Genomic DNA, 13,086 nt, shown 5'->3' with positions numbered 1-13,086 from the left:
GCCGCTAAGGCAAGAATAAATATATCGGAAGGCCGAGCGGCTCCTTCACAAAGTGTACTTAGCGTGAGAAAATTTGGACCGAAACAAATGTTAAGGATTGGACGCTGGTCGAACAAACAAATAACAAAAAAGCAACTCATTTACGCCAAACAGCGGATAGACAAAAGTGATAACAGTGTTCGCCCCGAACGGCAGGCATACAAAAAATAGCAAGATACTTAAAAGAAATTTCCTAAACCCCTCATTCACAATCATCAAAATTTAAAAGGGAGTCGGGGATAGAGCCCATCATGATCGCCAGATCTTCGGGGGGGGGGGGGGGGGGGGCAGACAGCTCGGCTGGTAGGTGGCCCTTAGTCTTCAGATAATCAACCGCCACCTTGATAGCCTCTTCAAAAGTTAGGGATAGCTTATTGCTGAACTTTTCACCAAATTCGTCCGAGCGGACGAAAGCTTTGCGCACTTCAGCCGACCGGCCGGGCTCCCCATCTTGATATTCTTTGAGCGTGGCTTGGGAAGCGTCAAGGGCAGCCTGAAGATCTTTCAAAGCCCCTTCAGATTTTGCCTGGGCAGCAGAGCGGCTCTCCCGTTCAGTGGCCAGCAAGGTGTCCAAGTCCTTCACGCGCTGTTCCAGCCCTCGGTTTTCCACCTTCATCAAGTCCATATCGTCGATGGCCTTGAGCTTCCGGGTGGTCGTGAGCTTTATTTCTTTATCGCGCTGCTTGACCAGGGCGTCGAGCCGAGTCACTTCACCTGCCAAGTCAGAGGATCTATTCCGCTCGGCTTCCAAGAGCTTCTTGGCCTTCTCCAAAGCAGCCGTGGATTGTCCTCTGCTTTCGTTCGAGGTTTTGAGCTTTTTCAGCTCGTCCTCCAACTCGGCCAGGCGGTTGCTGATGGCGATCTGCTCCACCCAGTTCTGCGAACGGATGTGATCAAGTTAGAAGCTAAACCAAATTAGCCAACCAGACAAAGGATATACCCCAGTCGCCTGCTGCAAATTGTTGTCTCCTAGTTGGCTGGGGGTCATAAGAGCGATGCAAAGTCGAGCGTCCTCCCAAGCTTTGGCCAGAGGACCTGTAAGAGTGATTTGCTGTTCGGGAACCGTTGGCCGATCGGCAGCCAATAAATATTCCTCCGACGGAAATCGCAGAAGAGTTTTTATCAACCGCGAGCCGCTCAAATCATCTTGGGGCGCAGTTGCTGTGCCAGACGACTCGCCAATTGTGGAAGGACGGTCGCCCAAGCGTCTTAGGCGACGCAGAGTCCGAGGAGGACTAGTAGGTGGCACCTCGGAGGCAGCCTGGGGGGAGCCGAGCGGCGTAGGGGTGCTCTCCGTGGAAACCGCTCCGGAGATCAAGGGAGCATCATCACCTCGCTCGGAACGCTGTTCATCAGATGGGGTCGGCTGAGAGGCTTGCTCTTGCTGTCTGCATTTCCGAGTCGCCAGAGGAACCTCATCTGCCGAGCGACCCTCTACCTCGGCCTGAGCAGAGGACGCGATATCGCCTCCAGCCTCGTTTAGAGAGACAGAAGCGGTTACTGCTTCGGGGACCATCTGAGTCCCCTCACCCCCTCCAACTACTGAGCCAGCCAGGACCAATCCCCGTTCAGCGACCTCCTTATTCTTCGCCGCCTCAATCTCAGCGGCTCTCAACTTTAGCCGCTCGGTAGCTTTGGCGCGCCACATAACTTCGGTTGTAGAAGCAAAGAATAAATCAGTTAGAACAAAAGAAAGAGGATGATAAGAGCACTTACTCATGCTGCAAGGAAAGTCGGCTGGGACTGGGGACAAGCCGAATATATACAGCACTCCCGAAAGGAGCAGCTTGTCGATGTGGTAGAGCTGGCCGACCAGCCGGTCGGCTGCATGAAGATAGGCCGGATCGGCCCTAAACTTGCCGAGCTCCGGTTGTGCTGGCATCGCCGCCTGCCATTTGATACGGAAAGCCGGTGGCTCGAGGAAACGCATATAGAAAAAATGCTCCTTCCAGTGTTTGTTGGAAGTCGGCATATTATCGAAAAGAACAAAACCTATCCTAGATTGGAAAACGAAGGTACCCCACTTGGCTTGCTTAGGATAGTAGAAGTAGTGGAAAACTTTGGGGTCCAAGGGAATGCCGTTCAATTTAAAGAGAATTACCACCCCGCTCAGCAGCCTAATGGAGTTCGGAACTAGTTGGCCGAGCGAGATGCGAAAGTAGTTGCACACTTGTAAGAAGAATCGATGTGGAGAAAATCGCAGCCCGGCCAAAAATTGGTCTCGGAAAAAGAGAACGGTGCCGGGCGGCGGGTCATGAGGCCGGTCGGTGGGTGTGGCTAATACTATGTGGTGGTCGGCAGGCAGGTTATACGTCCGAGTGAGGCGCAGGGCGTCCTCCTCGTCAAACCGGCTCTCCATGGTCGTGTACCACAGACCAGGAGCGCTGGCAGTCGGCTGGGAAGTGCTAGTCATGGTCGAAAGTAAAAAAGAAATACGGGACAAAAAGAAAGGGAAATCAAGCAGGGAAGAAAGGTGGCAGAACGACAAGGGCAGCTAACAGAAAGCGTAAAGGAATGAGGAAGTGAAGAAAAGAAGGGCTTACGAGTAAAAAGATGATCGAAAGGGGTTGCGAGGTCGTCGGAGAGCTGAGAAACGGAGTCGCCGGAGCAGAAAGAAGCAGCAGGGCGTCGAAGTGCGATGGAGCAGGAATGCGACGGAAAGAAGAAATCGAGAGCTTTATAGCGTTGGCCTCGGATAGACTCAGGCGTCCGATTCAGGTCGTAAAGAACGAGGCTGTCATCCAACCGATCATTTCAAACGGCGGCTGTCCCATCGGAGGTGAGGCCAGCGCCGTACGATGACGACAGTGGGAGCGCCACGTGTCAGCAGGACACAGGGCGCATTTAATTAACGCCCCTTACCGCGCGCAGTGCGCGTGCTTGGCGTTAATGGAGAAGATTCAGCGTAAATACCGAGGGGATATTGAAGGCGTCAGCATGATAGCGCCGAACGGGCATAAAGAAGAAGGTAAGTCGAGCGGATGAACCTTCTCGGGGCCAGCATAGTGGTGGTCACTCAGTCAGACCGGCAGTCTAGTCAGTCGGACTCCGCCTCCTTCGACTAGACTTGAGGGGGAGGCAAGTGATCCGGTGGTAAGACCGGGGGGCCCTCATAAGGGAAAGTCCAGCGACACGTGGAGGACGACAGTCAAAGGGGGGTCAACCCCATGGACTCGAAGAGCAGGCGGGACATGCCGATCACCAGACAATGACCCCTATCCAAAGGGACAATCATTTGACCGGGAGCCCATATTTCCATATGGCCGAGCGGATAATCCGCCCGGCCGCGATACAACGCACGACTGAAGGCCGAGCCATTTGCTTGCTTGACCAGGGTCTCAGGCGATACGAGTCGAGCGGACGGACGACCCTCAACCTTCCCGGACGGACGACCACCTATGACGGACCAGAGACGAATGCTCTGGCCGAGCGGCTTGATGGTCGATCCGAGAAGAGGAAGTCAAAGAGTAGAGGACAGTGTGAACGTCATCTCAGTAACCCCTGTTGCTGACAACAGGCATGTTCGAAGACCAGACCATACTCAGTATGGTGCGATCGAATGTTCTGCTGTCTCATCAAAGAGACGCTCAGACTGTAGCGGTATGGAGTCAGACATGCTCTTCTGACAAGTCCATGCTGCGGTATGGGATATGACACATGTACACCTCGATTTGTGTGCACCAAGTTCCCGTGGCTCTATATAAAGGTCATTAGACTTCACCGGAGGTATAAAATCTTCAATCCTTGGAGCCACTTTCTTGTTTTTCCCTCTCCTGACTTGAGCGTCGGAGAGTCGTCGCCGGTAACCCTTTCTTGGCTCGACTTCTTTGCAGGTTCGCCGGAGCTCCACGCGACTAGTTGGAGATCTACGTCAGCAACTAGGAGAGCGTCACGTGCCCAACGTCCGTTGGTTCAGCGATTCGGACAGGATCAACTGGGATAAAAGATAATCTTTCGGGGAATAAGCAACCTCAATGCCTAGAAAGTAATGTAATATACCCAAGTCTTTCATAACAAAATGACAAGCCAACTTAGACTTCAGGGAAACAATTCCATCAGAATCATCACCAATAATAATCATATCATCAATATATAATGATAAAAGAATACGACCTGCACTCATATATCTAATAAATAATGCTGAATCATAATTACTAGGATGAAAACCAAGTGAAATAATCACTGTAGAGAACTTCTCAAACCAAGCATGAGGTGCTTGTTTGAGACCATAAAGCATTTTACGAAGCCTGCAAACTTTACCAGATTGGTGTGAAATACCAGGAGGAGGTGTCATATAAACTTCTTCATGAAGATCACCATTTAGAAATACATTCTTGACATTCATCTGAGATATTCTCTATCGACGTACATAAGCAACAACAATCAGAGTACGAACCGTCATTTTTGTAACAGGAGCAAATGTTTCCTCATAATCAATGTCATACTCCTGAAAATAACCTTTAGCAACAAGACGAGCTTTGTATCGCTCGATAGATCCATCAGATTTAGTTTTGATATTATATATCCAACGAGAACCAATAGTATGTTTTCCTGGTGACAATCCCATGTATAAATCTGATGCAAACTAGTTAGTTCCTCAGCCATAGCACTCTGCCAAAGTGGATTACAAACAGCTTCTCTATAGGATATATGCTCAAAAAGACAATGAATAGATGTAACAAATGAAACAAAAGAATGAGAATAACAAGAGTAACCAAAATATGACAGTTTAGTAGACTTACGAACACGAGTGGATTAATGATAGAGGAGAAAAGGATCATCCGCAACCTTAGGAGATGATTGGGTAATGGCAGAAGGAGGAGCATGTGGAGGATATCTTAGAAATCGAAGTACCAGATTCAGTTGAGCTACCAGTAGGAGCTGTGGGTGAAACTGTTGGTGCGGTTAACACTAATGGTCTAACTCAGTTTTTGATGAATGATAAAGTAGGTTAAGTTAGTTTCATTGTGATCTAACGCTGTGATCAAGTGTGCAGGAAAAGCCCAGACAGGTCGACGGGCTGACCAGATGTCTGGCACGAAGCCCAACTAGGTCGAAGGGCCGACCGGATAGCCGACACGAAATTCAGACGGGTCGAAGGGCTGATCGGACATCTGGCACGAAGTCCAGACGGGTCGAAGGGCTGACCGGACTTCTGAGACGAAGTCCAGACGGGTCGAAGGGCTGACCGGACGTCTGGCAGGTAAGTTAAGATAAGTTACTGGAGGGGAGTGATTGTGAGGATGCATTCTCGAGAAGGGAACTTAGGCGTCGATCCAACTTAGAGCCATTTCAGAACTCTAAGTTGAGATCTTGACTAGATACCGGTCTCGATGAGATGAAATCTAATTACTACTCATTCCTTATATAACTGTACTAATAATTTGTTTTGTAGGGTAGTATAATTTGCATTTTCCCTCGGACTAACGTTTTCTTGTAGGTAGCTGGAATATCAATCAGGTTAAGTTATTCAATTTAGTCAAACACTAATACAAAACACAAGTCTAGCCAAGTGAAAGTTGTTATCCTCTAATAGTCAGTAAGTAACTAATTAGTTAGATAGTTTTTTATGTCAGGTTCAGGAGGAGAATTAATTCAAATTTCTTTTATTTAGTTTCCTTTATTAAAAATATTTTGTAAAATTAGTTTTGAAACTTTTTTTTTTCATCCACTTTGGAAAAGTACTAACTTTTATAAACTAAGTTTTTGAAAATTGAATTTTACAAATTCAGTTTTGAAAATTAGATTTTGTTGACTTTGAAAATTAGAGTTTGTAAACTTATCTTTTATAATCTAAAGATGATTTTTTTTAAAAAAACTTATATAAATTTATTTTAGAAAAAGTAACTCTTTCAGAACTTAATATTTGAAAATTACTAAAAAAAAATAGCTTTTTGGATGTTACAAACTTAGCTTTAAAATTAGCTTTCTTTATTTTACTTTTTGAAAACTAGTCTTTATACAACTTATGTTTGAATATTGTCTTCTATTTGCAAGTTTATTTTAAAAGTTAAATTGATTCTTCAAAACTTAGTTATTTTAAAAAACTTAAAAGAAAAATTTTAAAGCAAAATTTTTTACTTTAAACTCCCTCAAGTCAATCTGATTTTAGTTGGAATTCTCTATTGCATTATTTTTCTTATTCTCTTATTTTTATCTATCCTGTGTTCTTTTTTGATGAATGTCAAAAGGGGAGGGTTAGGTGGTTTAAGTTAGTTAGCAATGAAATTATCAAAAATAAAACAAGACTAACTTAACATCATTGCTTGCAAGTGCTTGTAAGTATTTATTTATTGCATATTTTTTCACTAACTTAACCAGATTGTCATTGCATCAAAAAGGGAGAGATTGTTGGTGCGGTTAGCACTAATGGTCTAACTCAGGTTTTGATGAATAACAAAGTAGGTTAAATTAGTTTCATTGTGATCTAACGTTGTGATCAAGTGTGCAGGAGAAGCCCAGATAGGTCGATAGACTGACTAGATGTCTAGCACGAAGCCCAGCTAAGTCGACGGGTCAACCGGATAGCTGGCACGAAGTCTAGACGGGTCGAAGGGCTAACCGGACTTCTGACACGAAGTCCAGACGGGTCTAAGGGTTGACCGGATGTCTAGCAGGTAAGTTAAGGTAAGTCACTGGAGGGGAATGACTGTGAGGACGCGTTCCTGGGAAGGGAACTTAGGCGCCGATCCAACTTAGAGTCATTTCAGAACTCTAAGTTGAGATCTTAACTAGATACCGGTCTCGGTGAGACGGAATCTAATTACTACTCATTCCTTATATAACTGTGCTAACCATTTATTTTGCAGGGTAGTATAATTTGCATTTTATCTTGTACTAATGTTTTCTTGCAGGTAACTAGAAAATAGAGGTTCGGCCACCGGGAAGGGATCCGAGCACTCGGAATGCAAAATCTATCCTGAAACGACGTCACAACGTGGAGTGCTTTGGTTGGTCGGGCTACATCACAGTCTAGGCGCCCGGAAGGGATCCGCGCACCCAGAGCTTCCTATATAAGGAGGCCTTCTCCAGAGCTTCAAATAACAATGATATCTGCTCTACTACGCTGTGCTCCGATGATGTTGTGATGCTACTCCGACAACGTACTACTAAAGAGTTTTTCTTTCCTTTATTTTGTTGTCGATATTTTTCTTAATAGTTCATGTACTCAAAATTATAATCCAATTTTATGAACTATTAGTGATTGCCTAACGAAAGCACTCGACGAGTGCGAGCCTTGGAGTAGGAGTCGACCAAAGCTCCGTACTAAGTAAATCGGTTTGTGTTAGCGTTATTTTTTTTCTCTTCCGCTACTTACTCTCGACACGAACGTTTTAAATCACTATTCACGCCCACCCCTCTAGCAAATTTCTCGATCCAACAGAAACTTCCTCAATGTCAGTATTGAAAAGATCAATACAAAGTAGATCTAACTTTGTCTATTATGCGAACTAATTGGAATAAAAAAATGGAATATGCTCAAGCAACACAACATGACGAGAGACATACAATTTTTTGCTAATGGGATTAAAGTAACGATATCCTTTTTTAGTAACACCATAACCCAAAAAGACACAAAGAGCAAACCGAGAGGCTAATTTATTACGCTCGATATGTGGACGAAGGACAAAGCAAGTACAACCAAAAACACATAAAGGGGAATAGAGAGGAGTATGCCCATGCAATTTTTCAAAAGGTGACAAGCCTAAATTGTGTGAGGTTGGAATTCTATTAATCACGTGAGAAGTGGTAAGAATTGCTTCCCCATAAAAGATATTAAGAACACTGGCTGACAATAAAAATGAACGGATTGTTTCAACAAGATGCCTATGTTTTCATTCAATCACATCATTCTATTCAAGAGTATCTTTACACTTTGACACTAGAATGTTGAGTTTTCACAAAAGCTCTGAAGTTATTGAAAATGGTAAGATAATCAGACCTGTGTTTCATAAGATAAACCCAAGTGTAACGAGTGCAATCATTAATAAACGAAACATAATACCTTGACCCCCCCTTTGTAGGAATAGGAAAGGATCTTCACACATCAGAATGGATAAGATCAAATGAAGCAGAAGAAAAAAAAGACTTTTAGAAAATGGTAAAGCAGAAAATTTGGCCAGTTTACAACCACTACAATCAGAAATATCAAAACTTTTTAAAGGTCCTAATACTCCTGTAGAAGCTAAAAACTGCAAACGAGATGCTGAAACATGACCTAAACGAGAGTACTACAAATAAAAAAATCAGAAGATGAAAGATTCAGATGAAAAGATGATAAATCCACACTCGAAGCTACAACTTTTGGTACTCTGAGTTAATCTAAAACATAGAGTCCTCCTTGCCTACAACCTGTCTCAATCAACTTTTGAGATTGCGGGTCCTGAACATAACAATTGGATAAATAAAAAGAGACTAGCTATCCAGACTCATATAATTGACTAACAGAAATAAGATTTAAATTAAGACTCGGAATATAATAAACATCAGTAAGAGATAAACAAGATGTAACAATTGAACCGACAATGACATAGGAGTACCATTAGCAGACACAATAGATATAGATGAATGGGGAGAAAAAGAAATAAAAGATGATAAATTAGATGACATATGATGGGAGGCACCAGAGTCCAAAATCCATAAGGATGAAGATATACCTTAAAAAATAGACGATGATAAACCTATATGAGAGGAAACTAACATGACAGAGGACTGTGAAGTAAGGAACTGTTGAAACTGCTCCAACATATATGGATCAGATTTCCATGAAGCATTTGTACGACCAGGCATGTTGGGAGAACGAGCAATGTTCAAAATAACCAAACTGTAAGGATGCGTATCTATACGATTCGTAAAAACTGATGTCAGGACGACCCATGGTCTTACAGAGAATTTGAGGCAAAAAAGGATGTCAAACGTAGAAATCAGCAGCACATGGTGTCAGTGTTGAAATGAGTAGAAAAGGACGTCAATACCAAAATCATTAACACAGGGCGTCGACACCGAAATTGACAGAAAATAATGTCGATGCTGAAATCAGCAGCATAGGACGTCGTCACCGAAATCGGCAGAAAAGAGTGTCGGCGTTGAAATCGGCAGGGCAGGTTGTCGGCGTCGAAATCGGTAGGACAGGGCATCGACGTTGAAATCGGTAGCAGCATGAGACGACAGCGGCAATAGTAAGCAATAACAAGTTGTGACAGAAAAAATTAGGTAAGAAAAAGAGAACCCTGCTCTGATACCAAGGTAGAAATTAAGAAAAAGAAAAGACTAACCATATTATTGAATCCAAAATTAATGATTGAAAATACAGAGTATAAAGTCTTTATATAGTTTAGTTATGAAACCCTAAACTCTAAATATAAAAAAAAAATCAAATTACCTTAAAAATTATAAACAAATAAATATATATACTCTGACACTCTAAAAGTCGATTGAGTTTGTCAATCCTATATACTTAGATTTTACTGAAGAAATTTTAAACAAAGAATCATCTTCCCTTTGTGGCGACATAGACTGAAGCATACTTTGGCAGAGACTTGAAAATTAACCATACATTGACCAAAGAGAGGTCAAACGATTGATTCTACAACTTCTTAAAATCAAAATGCCCATTGTCAACCCTTGACACTTTGCTTCAGCTTCACAAAAGATCCTCACCAGTTATAGATCGCATCGATGAAAGGAGTCAGATCTCAATAGAATTCGGGGGAAAAAATCATTTAACTTTGTTTCCGCAGATGCAGAGTAAAGAGTAAACAACCAATTGTGTTTGAACAATTGAAGAACCTTTCAGTTTCAGTTCGAGCAACTACAGTATGTTCTGAGCATCAAAATTACAACAATTGAAGCGATGAGACTAAACAACAAATGAATAAAGAATTAATGTATCTGTAAGAATGGTATAAAAGAATCTGTAAGAACTGTGAAAAACTCATGCAGAAGCCAGCAGCAGATTTGATTGAGAAGTAGAGGAACTGCCTGCGACTTTTGAAGGAACCCAAGCTGAGACAGTGTAGAGAGCCTGATCCAACCACTTGAGAGTGAGTGCTTCACCTTCCCCTTGTTTCTCCAACTTGTAGTTCTCACTGCAACTGTACATCTTCAGTATCATGTGAATTTGAAGCATGTCTCTTTGTCTGAATCCCAGGTTTCTGAAACCACCGTCCTCCATTAGCCTCTTCCAGCCCTGGAAATTTTCGTGCCTTTCGACGCGATCATCACCTTCACAAGCAATTATGTTCCTGATCTCTTTGGCAAACATCTCTTCGACTTTGATCCTGGCAAGGCTGTCCTTGGGCATAGCGTGATCCAAGGCATCAAAGATGGCCGTGTAGTACTTCAATGATCTGGCCATCCTTCTCCCCCAATTGGCTTCGTTGTGCTTCACTTCTTGTTCTGCCATCACCACAATTGCTGGGTTCGTGCTCCTGACGAGCTCAAGAAGGTCGGAGAAAGCCTTCCCGGTCTCGTCATGGAGCGCCCGGTGAAGCATTAGAACGCAGTTGATGGCCACGCACTCCTCCCTCTTGACATGGAGCATCCAGAGCCTCACGTCCTCCACCCTGTCCACGACCGCGTGGAACTCGAAGGCGAGGCCCATCGATTCCGCTAGACGAGATAGCCTGAGCCCTGTGTCGGCGAGCTCCTGCCTGGACTCCCCGATTCCGGTGATGCGCACGTGTGTGGGCGGGTGACGCCTGGAAGCCAAGCTCTGGAGCAAGCTTGGCCACTGAACACCTTGCTTGATGTCGAAATCGATGATATGCACTCTGTCTTGCCCTTCGAATGCCTTCGACAGCATCTCGTTGACGGTGAAGTGGAGGAACTTTGGGATGGGAGTGGTGCAGTCGAGGATCCGCAAGGCCACGTGGTTATCGTCGTCCGAAGGGTGAACAAGGCTCCGCGGCGGAGCGATGGAGAAGATGCGAGGGAACAACTTAACGGCTCGGAGCGCGAAAGCTTCTGTGAAGTAGGCGGAGACTCGGTGGATGGGGGAGGCGCCGGTCGTGGTGGCCGTCTCGCCGAGTCGAGCTAAGAAAAAGTTGATGGCTAGGCAGTTCGCCGAGGCGATGGACTCGGCGCAGGACGTGAGAAAGCTCACGACTTCAAACCCCTGCTGCTCCGTCGGGTTGCCTATTGCACCGGCAACATAACGATTAGGTTCATTGCGCTTCCCTGGCGATGAACTGTAGTCTCTGCACCAAGAGCTGGAGCCGGGAGACGAATCCTCGATTGTGTATTTTTCATCTTCTTCGCCGGTGCTCGAGTCATCGTCGAGGTCGCCAGTCCTCGTCCTCTTGGTTTGATCGCTGTCGTCGAGGGTTTCGAGTTCGATGGATCTTTTCCGGCTCCTCCGGCGCTCCCAGTGCCTGCCGACGCCACCAGCTTCCGCCACGTCAATGGCTCCACCGCGCCACGCGGATGCTTGGGGCACTATGGAAGACGAGGAAAAGGAATGCGTTACTGGGTTCTGCGGCCTAATAAAGGGGCAAGAAGCGACTCGGCTCGCCGGTGGCAGCTTCTTCTTCTCCTTGCAAGAGGAGGAAGAGATGCTGCAGGGCAGGTCGAGCCGGCGGGTGCTCATCTGCTGCGTCGGAGGAGGTGGAATGCGAGAATGACTAAGAACGTTATTCTCACCACTCTCACTCACTTTGTGCCCCGCCGACAGCAGCCTCGACGAGCACCCAGCCAACATCCTCTGCCTCTCGTCCCAATTGCTTCTTATTATGCAGATCAACAAAATGAAATATTATGTCAAGAAGATAAAAATTCCTGTTCCTTTTCTTTCCAAGGAAAGAAAGACCGACTACCGTCGGAAAGAATGAATGATTTGATACCTCAATTGAAACGAGTGGAGTACGAACGATCAAAGAATGGAAAAATAGAACGCAAGTTATCTTTTAGTTCCTTGTTTATAGATTCTTCTAACGCATTGAACAAACTAGAACTGTGTGAAAGAAAATACTGATTCGAAAACATTACCGAGATGATCTGAGCACGTCGATACTCCACATCGAAGCATGTCGTTTGATCATTGCAGAGGTCTCCTTCAGCTCCATGATCTTCCTCGCAATCACCTGATTAAAGAAAACGAAAAAGGAGAGAGTTTAGCTTTCCAGTGACATCCCCCAATCCAAAACTTCCACTAGTTTGATTTCCTCAAGTGCGAAGATTAGAGAAGAAGAGATTCGAGAAGGGAAAACTAGGGTGTTTTGGTGTGTTTTTCTTCCTCCTCCTTGGGCACTGCTTCCATTTCCTGCTCTGTCTTCCTCCTCCTTGGCCTCTCTCTGCTACTGCAACGGGGGTTGAATGTGAGTCGCCACGGACGGCACCAGGCGAGGAGGGCAAAAAGAACTCCACGGCCCGTAGGGAATCGGGATTCCTGAGACGATTCTGTTCGCGATGTCCTCCCGTTGGATTCGCATCGGACGGACAGGTTTGGCACTGATTTTGACCGTTGGTAATAATAATAATACGCTTTTGCCAATTCGACCGTTGGGGGAATCAGATTCAGGGCTGGTCGGTGACCGTACCGCGACCGGAAACTTCTTGGTTCGACCAACCCCGCGTGGGTGTGCGGGGATGGGGTGGGGCGAGGCTGACACCGGACATCTGAAGGCCGGAACGTACTGCCGCTAAAATGTTGACGCGTGTAGCCTGACGTGCTATGAGGAGGCCAAGTACAGTTGATGGGAGCTCCGAGAATTTCGGAGCTGAGCCACGTCGCGAGCAAGACAAACACAGCGTGTTTTTCTTTTTGTTTATATATATATTTTTAAAAATTCGAATGCATTTTAGATTTAACGATAAAAATAACGACAATTTATCAAAAACAAGAGTACGTAGAAAAAGAAAATTATTAAAATGATATAGAATTTTTATTTTAATCCTCCCGACATTCCCCTCTCATTAGTAATCATTTTTTAGACATCCGAATTATAATTTAAATCTTTTTTATTTTAAAAAATAGTGATGGTGATCTCCCCCTCTCTCTCTCAATTCGTGCATGTCTCATCGCTCTTCGTATCTTTCTGATTGTAGCGC

At 44.9% G+C, this 13,086-nt stretch overlaps 1 protein-coding gene across 1 annotated transcript; it reads right to left on the bottom strand.

Moving 5' to 3' along the window:
- Window positions 1-9,810: 9,810 nt before the first annotated feature.
- LOC122037968 (protein DWARF AND LOW-TILLERING-like) lies at window positions 9,811-12,400 on the bottom strand. The gene is made up of 2 exons (XM_042597475.1): window positions 12,025-12,400; window positions 9,811-11,475 (listed from the first exon to the last, which is right to left on the bottom strand). The coding sequence occupies exons 1-2, from the start codon at window positions 12,062-12,064 to the stop codon at window positions 9,974-9,976; spliced, it is 1,542 nt and encodes a 513-aa protein (XP_042453409.1). The 5' UTR covers window positions 12,065-12,400; the 3' UTR covers window positions 9,811-9,973.
- Between the last annotated feature and the right edge of the window lie 686 nt (window positions 12,401-13,086).

Source organism: Zingiber officinale, chromosome 1A (assembly GCF_018446385.1).
Source record: "Zingiber officinale cultivar Zhangliang chromosome 1A, Zo_v1.1, whole genome shotgun sequence".
Classification (NCBI taxonomy): domain Eukaryota; kingdom Viridiplantae; phylum Streptophyta; class Magnoliopsida; order Zingiberales; family Zingiberaceae; genus Zingiber; species Zingiber officinale.
Note: the sequence above shows the minus strand (reverse complement) of the source record. Positions and strands in the feature narration are given on the sequence as shown.